At 49.5% G+C, this 20317-nt stretch overlaps 2 protein-coding genes across 10 annotated transcripts in view; one reads left to right on the forward strand and one right to left on the reverse strand.

The window, feature by feature from the left end:
- LOXL3 (lysyl oxidase like 3) overlaps nt 1–15336 on the reverse strand; it is a 95294-nt gene extending 79958 nt beyond the window's left edge. For 2 of the 6 annotated variants that reach the window (XM_083179027.1, XM_083179021.1), the window contains exon 1: nt 12547–12931. In XM_083179027.1, coding sequence (XP_083035153.1) covers nt 12547–12571 — 25 coding nt within the window. In that variant the 5' untranslated portion in view covers nt 12572–12931. Of the gene's footprint in view, nt 1–12546; nt 12932–15240 lie in introns of those variants that run through there. The other 4 variants (XM_083179063.1, XM_083179057.1, XM_083179043.1 and 1 more) reach the window with 3 other exon arrangements.
- A 150-nt stretch (nt 15337–15486) lies between these two features.
- Nucleotides 15487–20317, forward strand: part of M1AP (meiosis 1 associated protein) — a 41991-nt gene continuing 37160 nt past the window's right edge. For 3 of the 4 annotated variants that reach the window (XR_014472894.1, XM_083179073.1, XM_083179090.1), the window contains exon 1: nt 15487–15537. The gene's annotated coding sequence lies outside the window, so the exon portion shown is untranslated. Of the gene's footprint in view, nt 15596–20317 lie in introns of all 4 variants that reach the window. The other variant, XM_083179081.1, reaches the window with a different exon arrangement.

The following is a 20317-nucleotide window of genomic DNA, read 5'->3' on the forward strand; positions in this document are numbered from 1 at the left end:
AGAGAGAGAGATGCAGATATACAGAGAGAGAGAGAGAGAGAGAGATGCAGATATACAGAGAGAGAGAGAGAGATGCAGATATACAGAGAGAGAGAGATATGCAGATATACAGAGAGAGAGAGAGAGAGAGATATGCAGATATACAGAGAGAGAGATGCAGATATACAGAGAGAGGGAGAGATGCAGATATACAGAGAGAGAGAGAGAGAGAGAGATGCAGATATACAGAGAGAGAGAGATGCAGATGTACAGAAAGAGAGAGAGATGCAGATATACAGAGAGAGAGAGATGCAGATGTACAGAGAGAGAGAGAGAGAGAGATGCAGATATACAGAGAGAGAGAGATGCAGATATACAGATAGAGAGATGCAGATCTCCCTGTGTGACACACCTGTATCATCACCAATAGCACACCTGGCTCCGACGTCGCCTCATAAGTCCATGTGTGACACACCTGTATCATCACGAATAGCACACCTGGCTCCAACATCACTACATATGTCCACGTGTTACACACCTGCATCATCACTAATAGCACACCGGGCTCCGATGTCACTGCATACGTCCATGTGTGACACACCCGTATCATCACTAATAGCACATCGGGCTCCGATGTCACTGCATACGTCCATGTATGACACACCCGTATCATCACTAATAGCACACCGGGCTCCGACGTCACTGCATACGTCCATGTGTGACACACCCGTATCAACACTAATAGCACACCGGGCTCCGACGTCACTGCATACGTCCATGTGTGACACACCCGTATCAACACTAATAGCACACCGGGCTCCGACATCACTGCATACGTCCATGTGTGACACACCCGTATCATCACTAATAGCACACCGTGCTCCGGCGTCACCTCATACGCCCATGTGTAACACACCCGTATCATCACTAATAGCACACCGGGCTCTGGCGTCACCTCATATGTTCATGTGTTATACACCTGTATCATCACTAATAGCACACTGGGCTCCGACGTCACTGCATACGTCCATGTGTGACACACCTGTATCATCACTAATAGCACAACAGGCTCTGACGTCACTGCATATGTCCATGTGTGACACACCTGTATTGTCACTAATAGCACACCGGGCTCCGACATCGTCTCATACGTCCATGTGTTACACACCTGTATCATCACTAATAGCACACCGGGCTCCGATGTCACTGCATACGTCCATGTGTGACACACCCGTATCATCACTAATAGCACACCGGGCTCCGACGTCACCTCATACGTCCATGTGTTACACACCTGTATCGCCACTAATAGCACACCGGGCTCTGATGTCACCTCATACGTCCATGTGTTATACACCTGTATCATCACTAATAGCACACCGGGCTCCGACGTCACCTCATACGTCATGTGTTACACACCTGTATCGCCACTAATAGCACACCGGGCTCTGACGTCACCTCATACGTCCATGTGTTATACACCTGTATCATCAATAATAGCACACCGGGCTCCGACGTCACCTCATACACCCATGTGTTACACACCTGTATCATCACTAATAGCACACCTGGCTCTGACATCACCTCATACGTCCATGTGTTATACACCTGTATCGCCACTAATAGCACACCGGGCTCTGACATCACCTCATACGTCCATGTGTTACACACCTGTATAGTCACTAATAGCACACCGGGCTCCGACATCAACTCATACTGTACATCCATGTGTGACACACCTGTATCATCACTAATAGCACACCGGGCTCCAACGTCTCCTCATACGTCCATGTATGACACACCTGTATCGTCACTAATAGCACAAAGGGCTCTGACGTCACCTCATACGTCCATGTGTGACACACCTGTATCGTCACTAATAGCACACCGGGCTCTGACGTTACCTCATACGTCCATGTGTGACACACTTGTTTCATCACTAATAGCACACCGGGCTCCGACGTCACCTCATACGTCCATGTGTTACACACCTGTATCGTCACTAATAGCACACTGGGTTCCGAAGTCACCTCATACCTCCATGTGTTACACACCTGTATCATCACTAGCAGCACACCGGGCTCTGACGTCTCCTCATACGTCCATGTGTTACACACCTGTATCATCACTAACAGCACACCGGGCTCTGACGTCACCTCATACGTCCATGTGTTACACACCTTTATCATCACTAATAGCACACCGGGCTCTGACGTTACCTCATACGTCCATGTGTGACACACTTGTTTCATCACTAATAGCACACCGGGCTCCGACGTCACCTCATACGTCCATGTGTTACACACCTGTATCGTCACTAACAGCACACCGGGCTCTGACGTCACCTCATACGTCCATGTGTGACACACCTGTATCGTCACTAATAGCACACCGGGCTCTGACGTTACCTCATACGTCCATGTGTGACACACTTGTTTCATCACTAATAGCACACCGGGCTCCGACGTCACCTCATACGTCCATGTGTTACACACCTGTATCGTCACTAATAGCACACCGGGTTCCGAAGTCACCTCATACCTCCATGTGTTACACACCTGTATCATCACTAGCAGCACACCGGGCTCTGACGTCTCCTCATACGTCCATGTGTTACACACCTGTATCATCACTAACAGCACACCGGGCTCTGACGTCACCTCATACGTCCATGTGTTACACACCTGTATCATCACTAATAGCACACCGGGCTTCGACGTCACCTCATACGTCCATGTGTTATACACCTGTATCATCACTAATAGCACACCGGGCTCTGACGTCACCTCATACGTCCATGTGTTACACACCTGTATCATCACTATTAGCACACCAGGCTCTGACGTCACCTCATATGTCCATGTGTGACACACCTGTATCATCACTAACAGCATTCCGGGCTCTGGCGTCACCTCATACGTCCATGTGTGACACACCTGTATCATCACTATTAGCACACCGGGCTCTGACGTCACCTCATACATCCATGTGTGACACACCTGTATCATCACTAATAGCACACCGGCTCCAACGTCTCCTCATACGTCCATGTATGACACACCTGTATCGTCACTAATAGCACAAAGGGCTCTGACGTCACCTCATACGTCCATGTGTGACACACCTGTATCATCACTAATAGCACACCGGGCTCCAACGTCTCCTCATACGTCCATGTATGACACACTTGTATCGTCACTAATAGCACAAAGGGCTCTGAGGTCACCTCATACATCCATGTGTGACACACCTGTATCGTCACTAATAGCATACCGGACTCTGACGTCACCTCATACGTCCATGTGTGACACACTTGTTTCATCACTAATAGCACACTGGGCTCCGACGTCACCTCATACGTCCATGTGTTACACACCTGTATCGTCACTAATAGCACACCGGGTTCCGAAGTCACCTCATACCTCCATGTGTTACACACCTGTATCATCACTAGCAGCACACCGGGCTCTGACGTCTCCTCATACGTCCATGTGTTATACACCTGTATCATCACTAATAGCACACCAGGCTCTGACGTCACCTCATACGTCCATGTGTTACACATCTGTATCATCACTATTAGCACACCAGGCTCTGACGTCACCTCATACATCCATGTGTGACACACCTGTATCATCACTAACAGCACACCAGCCTCTGACGTCACCTCATACGTAAATGAGAATAAAGGAGGGTGCTGTATTTTCCTCATGTCATTCATCATAAGGCAACAAACTAATAAAATACAATATATATATATATATATATATATATATATATATATATATATATATATATATATATATATATATATATATAGTTTCTGTAGTTCCGCACTCCCAGCCAAAATTGGTCCGATTACGACATGGAAATAAAACGCCAGCTGAGTGACAAAGACACCTATTGTAAACTGACTGTGAACCCGACAACTTCACTTAAGGTGCAGATTGACACATCCATCTCCGTAGGAGTATCGGCTAGATGGATCGATGGGAAAACTGCCAAACAGTTGATGGTTGACCATCCAATAACGCCCATCATATATACCTTACCAAAAGTGCACAAACGGCTGGACAGCCCCCCTGGCCGCCCAATTATATCGGCCCGGGGGTCACTGTTGCAGCCGTTGGCAATATTTGTCGATAGGTATCTACAACCACTTGTATTGAGTACTCCCAGCTATATCAAGGATACGTCCGACTTTTTGGACAAGATTCGTAGTGTACAACTTCCCGAAACAGAGACATGGTTGATTACACTTGATGTACAATCATTGTACACAGTAATACCACACAGTGATGGCATGCAGGCAATCAGACAACACCTGATTATGAATAAACATACTCAACCACCCATTGAATTCATCATGTCTCTGACGGAGCTGGTCTTAACAAAAAACTTCTTCATGTACGGTGCTGATTATTACTTGCAGGTAAACGGCACCGCCATGGGGTCAAACCTTGCACCGGCGTATGCCAATTTGTATATGGCCAACTACGAACAGAAATATATTGTTTCACCGTATGGTGATAAACTGTTATGTTATTTTCGTTTCATAGACGATATTTTTTTGATTTGGTCCGGAACAAGAGAGACATTTTTCGAGATGTTACAAGGTCTCAACACAGTGCCTGAGCCTATCCGAGTCACGCACACCATCGACCACCAAACCATCACATTCTTGGATGTGACCATCTTTAGGGATGGAGATTCACTTGGCTCGACATTATACCGTAAAACAACGGATAGAAACACTTTGCTACAAGCAAGAAGCCAACACCCAGTTCACCTCAAGGAAAGCCTACCCATATCCCAGTTCCTCAGGGTACTACGTACCAACTCAACAGAGGCATTGGCAACAAGCCAACTCGATGAGATGAGAATGCGTTTCCTACAAAGAGGGTACTCGCCACAGGTAGTTGACAGGTGCCTCACAAAAGCAAGAGCCCGTCATCTCAATCCTAAACCTATACAGGACAAGGATAATCGCTTGGTGCACATCAATACATTCGACCATACAGCCCATGGGGCTAAGGCAATTTATAAGAAGCATTGGCCGATTCTGGAAAGCGACACCACACTAAGGTTGCGCAAAATTCCACCCCCCATGATGGCTTATCGAAAAAATGCGAATATACAGCAAATCCTGATGCGTCCTACACGAAGACCTACCCCTAAGGGGACCCAGTGGTTACGATCTGGTAAACCAGGTTGTGTACGCTGCAAGGGATGTACTACATGCAACGCCATGCTTGTAGGAAACACAGTGGCACACCCGCACAGTGGGAAGCGGTATAAGATCAAGCATCGCTTAACCTGCACATCGGCGTTTGTAATTTATATTCTAATATGCCCATGTGGAGCCTATTATGTTGGCATGACGACACGCCCCTTTCGAGAGTGGATGGCGAACCACCGCTACACCATCCGATTGGCCCTCGATACGGGGGAAACAGACAAGCCAGTAGCCAAACACTGCATGGAACTCGGACACCAGGTGGCTTCTATCAAATCTATGCTAATAGACCATGTCCCCGTACCCCTGAGGGGTGGTGATCGAGTGAAGACCCTGAGACAACGTGAAGCCCAATGGATTTTTTACCTGGACACGGTTGCCCCCAGGGGCCTTAATGAGAACAATCCATTAAATTGCTTTCTTTGAAATTTATGGAGGTATTGGTGACCGGTGGTGGTGTGATGAAAAGGATGGCACTGACCTCAAGTACATCTCGCGTTTAATTGCACACTAGTTTTGTGCATTTGAGGACAAGACATTTTGTTCTCATGATGTTCTTTTTCTTTCTTTTCTATTTGTCCTTTGACATTTAAGCCATAGTTTTGCTAGATGATTATGAGTACTAGTATAATCAATGATATAAATATAGATGGTATATGTGTTTATAACTTTAAATATAATATTTTGCGCTCACACATTTCTGTGATATACTAGATTGTCAAAAACCTTACATAGACATATCCATGTCCATATTATTATTATTATAATATGTTTCTTTTCTTTCCTTCTTGCTTTTCTTTTTTATATATAATATGAATTATGACTTGGATTATTGGGATGAGATTGCTGGGACTAACCAAATTGTAAACTGACACACATTGCTGCAGCTCTTTATACTTAAAGCCACCCACCAGACAGCGCTAATAACAGCTGGAATGCACCTCGTTTGAGGTGACACGCACGGCCATCTTGGAAAATGTGCACATATGAAACTTTGCCCCCTAAAACATATAGTAGACGCGAGTAAGGTGAGCTATACCACCTAGGAGGTCTGACTAGCACCTCTGTTACTAAATCGCCATCTCACAATCACGCTACACATGTTTTAACAGTAGTTTTGACGGTGGAACGCACCGCATTCCGTGTGAAACGCACGGCCATTTTAGATTGTGCATTAGCAGCGCTGTATAGCCTATTAGAAGCCAGGCTGTGGTCATGTGGGGCGCGGGGCCATGAACACACTGGGCACCCTTACAGCTAGACACAGCTGAACTACATATGATTAGAGTGGAGTGCTTTATAAGGAGCTTGCTGAATGAGTGTCAGTGTATCCTGACTCTTGCAATGTGTGGACGTCTAAGCTGACCTGTCTTGAGAAAGGCCACCTGGTGGCCGAAACGTAGACTACTATGCCTGGTTGGTAATGTACCCTGAATAAACCTTTCATGATTTACTGGTGAGTGCCCTTATTGGAATATCCAACCCTGTTATATATATATATATATATATATATATATATATATACATACATCTTTCAGAAAAGTCCAGAACTCTTATAAACTGAAACGCTGTAGATGCCTCGGTGCACTGGCCAGCGTGATGCACAACATGGACTTGTAGGTGTATAAATCAGGACAGAGACAGGTAAGTGCTTCCACATATGTCAGATGCACTTACCTGTGACCATGCTGACTTATACACAATGATCTGCTTATCTCTCAGTACAGCTATCACTAGTCACAGCCAGCTGCAGCAGGGAAGCGTATATGTGAGCAGCGATTTTCTGTCATTCCGGCACTTATCGTCACAGAAATATACATTTCTATGATATTTTATACATGAACAAAACATATGCATATATTGTAAGAAAAAAAAAGAGCTGCATGTGTTAAACTCGCCTGTGGAAGCGAGTTATAGACTCATAACAATGAGTGTGTAGAACTAAGAATATTGGGTTCACACTTCGCTTATCAATATAAAAATAAATGGTACTTGTTTCCTAGCACGGCCACAATCGCGGGCATCGGGTGTCATTTTTAGTGGTCTGCGACGCGACCGACGCGATGCCCCCGATTTTCCCATTGAAATACATTGAAAAAAGTCAATATCGCGTCGGTCGCGTCGTATGCGGCTAAAAAAAGCTTAAATGGTCCAGACGCGATGCCCACGATTTCCCCATAGGAATCAATGTTAAATGGCTCAATTTACCCAAATCTTCATAGGGAACAATGGGAAATGGGCCAGAAAACCCAAAAAACACCCCTTAACAGTGAAATGTCCCCCCAAAAGTAGTGGACGCCACCCCACGATCAACTCGAACCCAAAGCGTGGCGAGCGCAGCGAGCCCGCGAGGGGCGGCGGTACGCGTCCTCCGACCTTTTCATACCCCCACTATCCACGTCGGCGTGGAGTTGAGAATAGAATAGTGTGGCAAGCGCAGCGAGCCCGAAGCGTGGCGAGCGCAGCGAGCCCCGCGAGGGGACGCGGATACCTTCACAGGTCCCTTCGCGGGCTTCACAGGTATCCGCGTCCCCTCGCCACGCTTCGGGCTCGGTGGCTCGCTGCGCTCGCCACACTATTCTATTTTCAACTCCACGCCGACGTGGATAGTGGGGGTATGAAAAGGTCGGAGGACGCGTACCGCTGCGCTCGCCACGCTTCGGGTTCGCGTTGATCGTGGGGTGGCGTCAACTACTTTTGGGGGGACATTTCAGTGTTCAGCTGTGTTTTTTGGGTTTTCTGGCCCATTTCCCATTGTTCCCTATGATGATTTGGGTAAATTGAGCCATTTAACATTGATTCCTATGGGAAATCGGGGGCATCGCAGGTAAATTGAGGTATTTAACATTGTTCCTTATGGGGAAATCGCGGGCATCGCGTCGGTACCATCGCACCCGATTTTTTAGTGCATGCGATGGCCGCGATTTTTCCTCACGATGCCCACGATCAAGATCTTTGTGGCCGTGCTAGGAAACAAGTACCAAATAAATAATAATATTAAATGAAAACGTGTTTTTTCAATGGAGGAATCACCACTCTGTTTTATTAATCAACATGTACATTTATTTCTGTTATAGGTAACAGATAGTAAACTATAACAGAAATAAATGTAAATGTTGAGTAATAGAATAAGTGGTGATTCCTCCACTGAAAAAACACATGTTTTCATTTATTATTATTATTAAATAATTTTAGGTACTTGTGTAGTTTCACTGCGGCAGTTACATAGCTAGTGTAGCGTCCCTGTCAGAATCTGTGTAGTGTTCCCGCGACCAGCGTAGGCAGCGTCCCTGTCAGTATCAGCGTAGTGTTCCCGCCCATTCGCGGCCAGCCGGAGCTTATGTAGTTAGCGTAGTCAGTCAGCGTTATGCAGTTGGCGTAGTCAGTCAACACTTATTACAGTGTGTGGGATCCATTAACCATTTTATCCTGCCTGACATGACAGGTGTGAATGTGTTCCTGAAACACCCCCACTATCTACGCCAGCCCAAAGCATGGTGAGCATAGGGGTACACGTCCTCCCGACCTGTTCATACCCCCACTATCCACCTCGGCGTGGAGGTGATTCTATAAAGTATGGTGAGCGGAGCGAGCCACCGAGCCTGAAGCATGGCGAGTGCAGTGAGCTCCGCGAAGGGATGCGGAATACACATGAAGTAATCTGCATCCGCTAGCCATGCTTCAGGCTCGGTGGCTCACTGCGCTCGCCACACTTCACATGAAATCATCTCCACGCCGACGTGGATAGTGGGTGTATAAACAGGTCGGGAGGACGCGTATTGCGTCCCCTCGCTTTGGGCTGACGTTGATAGTGGGGGTTTGAAATGGAGGCATTTGCCAGTATGTAACATGGAGCACTGGTAAATGCGCCCTTTATTGTGCATGAGACACACACACTACCGAACCACTAACCCTGTCCGTCTCCCTGAAGCGGTCACGGGCAGGTTGCCATACCCTGCCGCAATAATTACTGAGATGCAGGAGCGTCCGAGATGCTTCTGCGTCTCAGACAGATGGAGCACCTTTCCGCCGGCACCCGCATGAACCCCTCTCCGCCGGTGTACGCCAGCGCAGGGAATCTGGCGGTTACCGGTGCTGTGTGAGAAGCGCTCAATAGACTTGCCAGGGACAGAGCTGCAGCTCCCGGGGACAGTACGGTGACTAGCCTGATGGGGACACTATGCTGACTACGCTAGGCAGCTGTTGGGCTACACTGACCACGTAGCGTAGCCTGCCACCATGACACTACACAAGAACCTCATTTTATACTGATAAGCGCAGTGTGAACCCAATATTCTATGTGAGCAGCGGACAGACACTGATGTAAGAGATATGTACAAAGTAGGCAGCAATAGCAAGCCCTCACAGCGTGGCGCCATCACTGCTGTCATCCATGTGATGGCAGGGTTTGGTACACGTATACTGTGTGTCTGAGCCGTAATGAACCAGGATCATTATGGGCCCCATTTACCACTGAATATTGGAATATTACCGCCCCGCGATCATTTCGCCCCAATGTATTATCTGCCGGGCGCAGGAACAGGGCTCCAAAAGGAGCCCGTCCCTGCGATGCCTGGTGCCGGAAGCCAGGGGGGTCTGCGCATGCGTGGTTATGCAGTGCGCATGCAGTGCTCGGGCAGTGCGATGTGTAGCCATAGGCTACAATGGGCTATCGCCATATCAGAATGGCGATAGCCCAGGGGTGCGAATCCGGGCTGCCCGATGTTGATACATCGGGCAGCTTCGCATCCCCCATAGAAACCAATGGGGGATGCGGCCGGCGGCGCTGCAGGGAGGGTCGCAGCAGGGATCGGAGATTCCTGCTGCGGTCTCCCTTTAATACATTTAGGTGATACTTAATATTTGCGGTTAATATTAGCCGCAAATATTAGTGTCCTCTCCGCACCTCTGCCATGAGAACACCAGGGCCCAGGCCCACCATTCCCTCCAGATGAGAAGACCAGGACCAGGCCCACCATTCCCTCCAGACGAGAAGACCAGGACCAGGCCCACCACCCCTCCAGATGAGAACACCAGGCCCACCAACTTGGATGAGAACACCGGGACCAGGCCCACCACCCCTCTAGATGAGAACACCGGGACCAGTGGGAAACTCGCTGAAGGCATTCCCTATGGGGGTTTGCGCATTCCCAAACCCTGACCATCAGGTCTGAATTGGCCCCTACGTGTGGGATTTCTGATGTCTGGAAAGCACCAGGAGTATTATTATTGTTATCATCATCCCAGGATCAATCTCACAATGTACACTACACAAATCTATGCAACTGATGGCATAGTGCCACCTAGTGGCTTCAATGTTTCCCATGCAAATAAGAGGCAGGAATAGGTCAGATGAGCTCAGCAGACGCACCAAGAATGTGATGCAGGGACAGGGTAATGCTGGGAGTACTTCCACCTCTAACCCTGAACATGTGCCAGCTGGAACTGCTCTCTCCAAAGTACAATGCCATGACCTTCTCACCTGTGCTGTCACAAGTGTTATACCCATCTGTGCTCATGCCTCAGGGGTGCCGTCTGCTGAGAGCACCACCCTCCCTTTCTGCTGCCGCTGTAATGGAGGTGCTACAGGGAAATGACTGAATGACCGTGAACACCACCCTCCACATCTGCTGCTGTTGTAACATACCGGTGACAGATAGAGATCTCACAGAGATCTCTCTCTCCCCCCCCCCCCCAAATTACAAAGGCTGCAATATACCCCCCATATTCTGCTACTGTAATGTACCGGTGACAGATAGCAGAGGTGCTACAGGGAAATGACTGATAGCACCACCCTCCACATCTGCTGGCGCTGTAATATACCGGTGACAGATAGCAGAGGTGCTACAGGGAAATGACTGAGAGCACCACCCTCCACATCTGCTGCCGCTGTAATGTACCGGTGCCAGATAGCAGAGGTGCTACAGGGAAATGACTGAGAGCACCACCCTCCCCCTCTGCTGCCGCTGTAATGTACCGGTGACAGATAGCAGAGGTGCTACAGGGAAATGGCTGAGAGCACCACCCTCCACATCTGCTGCCGCTGTAATGTACAGGTGACAGATAGAGGTCTCACAGGGAAATGGCTGAGCAGCCCCCCCCCCCCCATATTATAGCAGCTGCAATATACCCCCCATATTCTGCTACTGTAATGTACCGGTGACAGATAGCAGAGGTGCTACAGGGAAATGACTGATAGCACCACCCTCCACATCTGCTGGCGCTGTAATATACCGGTGACAGATAGCAGAGGTGCTACAGGGAAATGACTGAGAGCATCACTCTCCACATCTGCTGCCGCTGTAATGTACCGGTGCCAGATAGCAGAGGTGCTACAGGGAAATGACTGAGAGCACCACCCTCCCCATCTGCTGCCATTGTAATGTACCGGTGACAGATAGCTGAGGTGCTACAGGGAAATGACTGAGAGCACCACCCTCCACATCTCCCCCCCCCCCCCCTCCATATTACAGCGGCTGCAATATACCCCCCATATTCTGCTACTGTAATGTACTGGTGACAGATAGCAGAGGTGCTACAGGTAAATGACTGAGAGCACCACCCTGCCCATTTGCTGGCACTGTAATATACCGGTGACAGATAGCAGAGGTGCTACAGGGAAATGACTGAGAGCACCACCCTCCACATCTGCTGCTGCTGTAATATACCCGTGACAGATAGCAGAGGTGCTACAGGGAAATGATTGAGAGCACCACCCTCCACATCTGCTGCCGCTGTAATGTACCGGTGACAGATAGCAGAGGTCCCACAGGGAAATGATTGAGAGCACCACCCTCCACATCTGCTGCCGCTGTAATGTACCGGTGACAGATAGCAGAGGTGCTACAGGGAAATGGCTGAGAGCACCACCCTCCCCATCTGCTGCCGCTGTAATGTACCGGTGACAGATAGCAGAGGTGCTACAGGGAAATGTTTGCGAGCCCCACCCTCCCCATCTGCTGCCGCTGTAACATACCGATGACAGATAGCAGAGGTACTACAGGGAAATGGTTGAGAGCACCACCATCCCCATCTGCTGCCACTGTAATGTACCGGTGACAGATAGCAGAGGTGCTACAGGGAAATGGCTGAGAGCACATTTGTCCACATTAGCGTACCAGGGGTCATCACCCTGCATCTCTGTAGGTAATCTGGCGCCTGTTATCCAGTGAACAATGGAGCTTAGTGGCAATCATCCAGTTGGAATTGGCGCTTAACACCTATTGGTCACTGTGACTACGGTTCTACGGCATGGGAGTTAACACCAGTGCCGCAGCTGACATCAGCCATGTGGGCGGAGCTGGCCCAGAAATGGGACGTGGACACCCTACCTTCTTGTATTCCTCCAGTTGCCATATGCCCTCATTATAACATCCCCATTAATGAGTAGGCAGTGGGACAGAGATGGCCCTGTATTCCATGGATGGGTAAAAAGAAGAAATGTGGAGAGAGGACAGTGGGTGTGAGGTGGAGAGGGGACAGAGGGTGTGAGGCGGAGAGAGGACAGGGGGTGTGAGGTGGAGAGGGGACAGGGGGTGTGGGGTGGAGAGAGGACAGGGGGAGTGAGGTAGAGAGGGGACAGGAGGAGTGAGGTGGAGAGAGGACAGTGGGAGTGAGGCGGAGAGAGGACAGGGGGAGTGAGGCGGAGAGAGGACAGGAGGAGTGAGGCGGAGAGAGGACAGGGGGTGTGAGGTGGAGAGGGGACAGGGGGTGTGAGGTGGAGAGAGGACAGGAGGAGTCAAGCGGAGAGAGGACAGGGGGTGTGAGGCGGAGAGAGGACAGGGGGAGTGAGACGGAGAGGGGACAGGAGGAGTGAGGCGGAGAGGGGACAGGAGGAGTGAGGCGGAGAGGGGACAGGAGGAGTGAGGCGGAGAGGGGACAGGGGGTGTGAGGCGGAGAGGGGACAGGGGGTGTGAGGCGGAGAGGGGACAGGAGGTGTGAGGCGGAAAGGGGACAGGGGGTGTGAGGCGGAGAGGGGACAGGGGGTGTGAGGCGGAGAGGGGACAGGGGGTGTGAGGCGGAGAGGGGACAGGGGGTGTGAGGCGGAGAGGGGACAGGGGGTGTGAGATGGAGAGGGGACAGGAGGAGCGAGGTGGAGAGGGGACAGGAGGAGCGAGGTGGAGAGGGGACAGGAGGAGTGAGGTGGAGAGGGGACAGGAGGAGTGAGGTGGAGAGGAGACAGGAGGAGTGAGGTGGAGAGGGGACAGGGGGTGTGAGGTGGAGAGGGGACAGGAGGAGTGAGGTGGAGAGGGGACAGGGGGTGTGAGGTGGAGAGGGGACAGGAGGTGTGAGGTGGAGAGAGGACAGGGGGTGTGAGGTGGAGAGGGGACAGGGGGTGAGGTGGAGAGGGGACAGGAGGAGTGAGGTGGAGAGGGGACAGGAGGAGTGAGGTGGAGAGGGGACAGGGGGTGTGAGGTGGAGAGGGGACAGGGGGTGTGAGGTGGAGAGGGGACAGGGGGTGTAAGGTGGAGAGGGGACAGGGGGTGTAAGGTGGAGAGGGGACAGGGGGTGAGGTGGAGAGGGGACAGGGGGTGTGAGGTGGACAGGGGGAGTGAGGTGGAGAGGGGACAGGGGGAGTGAGGTGGAGAGGGGACAGGAGGACTGAGGTGGAGAGGGGACAGGAGGAGTGAGGTGGAGAGGGGACAGGAGGAGTGAGGTGGAGAGGGGACAGGGGGTGTGAGGTGGAGAGGGGACAGGATGAGTGAGGTGGAGAGAGGACAGGAGGAGTGAGGTGGAGAGGGGACAGGGGGTGTGAGGTGGAGAGGGGACAGGGGGTGTGAGGTGGAGAGGGGACAGGAGGAGTGAGGTGGAGAGGGGACAGGAGGAGTGAGGTGGAGAGGGGACAGGAGGAGTGAGGTGGAGAGGGGACAGGGGGTGTGAGGTGGAGAGGGGACAGGAGGAGTGAGGTGGAGAGAGGACAGGGGGTGTGAGGTGGAGAGGGGACAGGGGGTGTGAGGTGGAGAGGGGACAGGAGGAGTGAGGTGAAGAGGGGACAGGGGGTGTGAGGTGGAGAGGGGACAGGGGGTGTGAGGTGGAGAGGGGACAGGGGGTGTGAGGTGGAGAGGGGACACGGGGTGTGAGGTGGAGAGGGGACAGGGGGAGTGAGGTGGAGAGGGGACAGGGGGTGTGAGGTGGAGAGGGGACAGGGGGTGTGAGGTGGAGAGGGGACAGGAGGAGTGAGGTGGAGAGGGGACAGGGGGAGTGAGGTGAAGAGGGGACAGGAGGAGTGAGGTGGAGAGGGGACAGGGGGAGTGAGGTGGAGAGGGGACAGGGGGTGTGAGGTGGAGAGGGGACAGGGGGTGTGAGGTGGAGAGGGGACAGGAGGAGTGAGGTGGAGAGGGGACAGGGGGAGTGAGGTGGAGAGGGGACAGGAGGAGTGAGGTGGAGAGGGGACAGGGGGAGTGAGGTGGAGAGGGGACAGGGGGTGTGAGGTGGAGAGGGGACAGGGGGTGTAAGGTGGAGAGGGGACAGGAGGAGTGAGGTGGAGAGGGGACAGGGGGAGTGAGGTGAAGAGGGGACAGGAGGAGTGAGGTGGAGAGGGGACAGGGGTGTGAGGTGAAGAGGGGACAGGGGGTGTGAGGTGGAGAGGGGACAGGGGGTGTGAGGTGGAGAGGGGACAGGGGGTGTGAGGTGGAGAGGGGACAGGAGGTGTGAGGTGGAGAGGGGACAGGGGGTGTGAGGTGGAGAGGAGACAGGGGGAGTGAGGTGGAGAGGGGACAGGAGGAGTGAGGTGGAGAGGGGACAGGGGGTGTGAGGTGGAGAGGGGACAGGGGTTGTGAGGTGGAGAGGGGACAGGGGTTGTGAGGTGGAGAGGGGACAGGGGGTGTGAGGTGGAGAGGGGACAGGGGGAGTGAGGTGGAGGGGGGACAGGGGGAGTGAGGTGGAGAGGGGACAGGGGGAGTGAGGTAAACAGAGAGGGAATTGGGTTTGAGCCTGGTCACGGGTGACGGGTGGAGAGGGACATGGTGTTCGGTATGGAGCTCTGGCCTGGTACACTATGTCCCCCCCCCGTCCTCCCAGCTCACTTGGTATGTCCCGTCAGCCGGCTATACACACACCCGTCAGTATGGCATGGATTGCGGTGTTTGGGTCCTGAGTCCTTCGAAACCCTTGGATACGTGAATGTGTATCCAAGTGAGCGTTGATTGGATGGCAACAATGTCAGTCAAACAACGCGTGATGTGATTGGACGAGAAGCCTGCCTGTTATGTGTGCTATTATGGCTATTGGAAATAAAATGAAGTAGGCGGGCCGCTGTTATTTCCGCAGGGGACGATGGGAGAGGGGCGGGTGTGGTCTTTGGCTCTTGTCCGGCTGCTATAGTATATATATTATATAATGATGTGTATAATCATATCTCCGCGTGTCTATAGCTGTACCGTATGTGTGCTGTATATAACTATACCGTATGTGTGCTGTATACCGTGTAATGGTGTGAGGGGATGTATATAGCTGTGGTATAATGGTGTGAGGGGGGATGTATATAGCTGTGGTATAATGGGGTGAGGGGATGTATATACCTGTGGTATAATGGTGTGAGGGGGATGTATATACCTGTGGTATAACGGTGTGAGGGGATGTATATAGCTGTGGTATAATGGTGTGAGGGGGATGTATATAGCTGTGGTATAATGGTGTGAGGGGGATGTATATAGCTGTGGTATAATGGTGTGAGGGGGATGTATATAGCTGTGGTATAATGGTGTGAGGGGGATGTATATAGCTGTGGTATAATGGTGTGAGGGGATGTATATAGCTGTGGTATAATGGTGTGAGGGGGATGTATATAGCTGTGGTATAATGGTGTGAGGGGGATGTATATAGCTGTGGTATAATGGTGTGAGGGGGGATGTATATAGCTGTGGTATAATGGTGTGAGGGGGATGTATATAACTGTGGTATAATGGTGTGAGGGGATGTATATAGCTGTGGTATAATGGTGTGAGGGGGATGTATATAGCTGTGGTATAATGGTGTGAGGGGGATGTATATAGCTGTGGTATAATGGTGTGAGGGGGATGTATATAGCTGTGGTATAATGGTGTGAGGGGGGATGTATATAGCTGTGGTATAATGGGGTGAGGGGATGTATATACCTGTGGTATAATGGTGTGAGGGGGATGTATATACCTGTGGTATAACGGTGTGAGGGGATGTATATAGCTGTGGTATAATGGTGTGAGGGGGATGTATACCTGTGGTATAATGGTGTGAGGGGGATGTATATAACTGTGGTATAATGGTGTGAGGGGATGTATATAGCTGTGGTATAATGGTGTGAGGGGGATGTATATAGCTGTGATATAATGGTGTGAGGGGGATGTATATAGCTGTGATATAATGGTGTGAGGGGATGTATATAGCTGTGGTATAATGGTGGGAGGGGGATGTATATAGCTGTGGTATAATGGTGGGAGGGGGATGTATATAGCTGTGGTATAATGGTGGGAGGGGGATGTATATAGCTGTGGTATAATGGTGGGAGGGGGATGTATATAGCTGTGGTATAATGGTGTGAGGGGGATGTATATAGCTGTGGTATAATGGTGTGAGGGGGATGTATATAGCTGTGGTATAATGGTGTGAGGGGGATGTATATAGCTGTGGTATAATGGTGTGAGGGGATGTATATAGCTGTGGTATAATGGTGTGAGGGGATGTATATAGCTGTGGTATAATGGTGTGAGGGGATGTATATAGCTGTGGTATAATGGTGGGAGGGGGATGTATATAGCTGTGGTATAATGGTGGGAGGGGGATGTATATAGCTGTGGTATAATGGTGGGAGGGGGATGTATATAGCTGTGGTATAATGGTGTGAGGGGATGTATATAGCTGTGGTATAATGGTGTGAGGGGGATGTATATAGCTGTGATATAATGGTGTGAGGGGGATGTATATAGCTGTGATATAATGGTGTGAGGGGATGTATATAGCTGTGATATAATGGTGTGAGGGGATGTATATAGCTGTGGTATAATGGTGGGAGGGGGATGTATATAGCTGTGGTATAATGGTGGGAGGGGGATGTATATAGCTGTGGTATAATGGTGGGAGGGGGATGTATATAGCTGTGGTATAATGGTGGGAGGGGGATGTATATAGCTGTTGTATAATGGTGTGAGGGGGATGTATATAGCTGTTGTATAATGGTGTGAGGGGGATGTATATAGCTGTGGTATAATGCTGTGAGGGGATGTATATAGCTGTGGTATAATGCCTGTGAGGGGATGTATATAGCTGTGGTATAATGGTGTGAGGGGATGTATATAGCTGTGGTATAATGGTGTGAGGGGATGTATATAGCTGTGGTATAATGGTGTGAGGGGGGATGTATATAGCTGTGGTATAATGGTGTGAGGGGGATGTATATAGCTGTGGTATAATGCTGTGAGGGGATGTGTATATAGCTGTGGTATAATGCTGGGAGGGGGATGTATATAGCTGTGGTATAATGGTGTGAGGGGATGTATATAGCTGTGGTATAATGGTGTGAGGGGATGTATATAGCTGTGGTATAATGGTGTGAGGGGGGATGTATATAGCTGTGGTATAATGCTGTGAGGGGATGTATATAGCTGTGGTTTAATGCTGTGAGGGGATGTATATAGCTGTGGTATAATGCTGTGAGGGAATGTATATCTACTCTCCCCTCTGCTGATGACATTCAGCGGAAGCGGTGTCTGCGTAGGGCGCATAATATCTTAAAAGATGGTACCCACCCGGCTAATGGGTTGTTTGTATTACTGCCATCGGGTAGACGGTTTAGCTGCCTAAGGAATAGGACCAGTAGGATGAAGAATAGTTTTTTTCCCAGGGCCATTTTAGAATTAAATGCTAATTTGGGTCATGGGGGGAGGGTAATTGGGACTTAAGTTTTATGGTAAATTACCTGTGGATCATTTTTGTATTTTATTATATGTATGTATTTGGATGGATGCTAAACTGAATTTTGTCACCCTAATTGGGGTGATGACAATAAAGACGTATCTAATCTAATCTAATATAGCTGTGGTATAATGGTGTGAGGGGATGTATACCTGTGGTATATTGGGGTGAGGGGATGTATATAGCTGTGGTATAATGGGGTGAGGGGATGTATATAGCTGTGGTATAATGGTGTGAGGGGATGTATATAGCTGTGGTATAATGGTGTGAGGGTGATGTTTACCTGTGGTATAATGGTGTGAGGGGATGTATATAGCTGTGGTATAATGGTGTGAGGGGGATGTATATAGCTGTGGTATAATGGGGTGAGGGGATGTATATAGCTGTGGTATAATGGTGTGAGGGGATGTATATAGCTGTGGTATAATGGTGTGAGGGGATGTATATAGTTATATCTGTGGTATAATGGGGTGTGGGGATGTATATAGCTATAGCTTTGGTATAATGGTGTGAGGGGATGTATATAGCTGTGGTATAATGGTGTGAGGGGGATGTATATAGCTGTGGTATAATGGTGTGAGGGGATGTATATAGCTGTGGTATGATGGTGTGAGGGGGATGTATATAGCTGTGGTATGATGGTGTGAGGGGATGTATATAGCTGTGGTATAATGGTGTGAGGGGATTTATATAGTTATAGCTGTGGTATAATGGTGTGAGGGGGATGTATATAGCTGTGGTATAATGGTGTGAGGGGGATGTATATAGCTGTGGTATAATGGTGTGAGGGGATGTATATAGCTGTGGTATAATGCTGTGAGGGGGATGTATACCTGTGGTATAATGCTGTGAGGGGGATGTATACCTGTGGTATAATGCTGTGAGGGGGATGTATACCTGTGGTATAATGCTGTGGTATGATGGTGTGAGGGGATGTATACCTGTGGTATGATGGTGTGAGGGGATGTATACCTGTGGTATAATGGGGTGAGGGGATGTATACCTGTGGTATAATGGTGTGAGGGGGATGTATATAGCTGTTGTATAATGGTGTGAGGGGGATGTATATAGCTGTGGTATAATGCTGTGAGGGGATGTATATAGCTGTGGTATAATGCTGTGAGGGGATGTATATAGCTGTGGTATAATGGTGTGAGGGGATGTATATAGCTGTGGTATAATGGTGTGAGGGGATGTATATAGCTGTGGTATAATGGTGTGAGGGGGGATGTATATAGCTGTGGTATAATGGTGTGAGGGGGATGTATATAGCTGTGGTATAATGCTGTGAGGGGATGTGTATATAGCTGTGGTATAATGCTGGGAGGGGGATGTATATAGCTGTGGTATAATGGTGTGAGGGGATGTATATAGCTGTGGTATAATGGTGTGAGGGGATGTATATAGCTGTGGTATAATGGTGTGAGGGGGGATGTATATAGCTGTGGTATAATGCTGTGAGGGGATGTATATAGCTGTGGTATAATGCTGTGAGGGGATGTATATAGCTGTGGTTTAATGCTGTGAGGGGATGTATATAGCTGTGGTATAATGCTGTAAGGGAATGTATATCTACTCTCCCCTCTGCTGATGACATTCAGCGGAAGCGGTGTCTGCGTAGGGCGCATAATATCTTAAAAGATGGTACCCACCCGGCTAATGGGTTGTTTGTATTACTGCCATCGGGTAGACGGTTTAGCTGCCTAAGGAATAGGACCAGTAGGATGAAGAATAGTTTTTTTCCCAGGGCCATTTTAGAATTAAATGCTAATTTGGGTCATGGGGGGAGGGTAATTGGGACTTAAGTTTTATGGTAAATTACCTGTGGATCATTTTTGTATTTTATTATATGTATGTATTTGGATGGATGCTAAACTGAATTTTGTCACCCTAATTGGGGTGATGACAATAAAGACGTATCTAATCTAATCTAATATAGCTGTGGTATAATGGTGTGAGGGGATGTATACCTGTGGTATATTGGGGTGAGGGGATGTATATAGCTGTGGTATAATGGGGTGAGGGGATGTATATAGCTGTGGTATAATGGTGTGAGGGGATGTATATAGCTGTGGTATAATGGTGTGAGGGTGATGTTTACCTGTGGTATAATGGTGTGAGGGGATGTATATAGCTGTGGTATAATGGTGTGAGGGGGATGTATATAGCTGTGGTATAATGGGGTGAGGGGATGTATATAGCTGTGGTATAATG

This window comes from Crinia signifera, chromosome 1, assembly GCF_055691185.1.
Source record: "Crinia signifera chromosome 1, ASM5569118v1, whole genome shotgun sequence".
Taxonomy (NCBI): domain Eukaryota; kingdom Metazoa; phylum Chordata; class Amphibia; order Anura; family Myobatrachidae; genus Crinia; species Crinia signifera.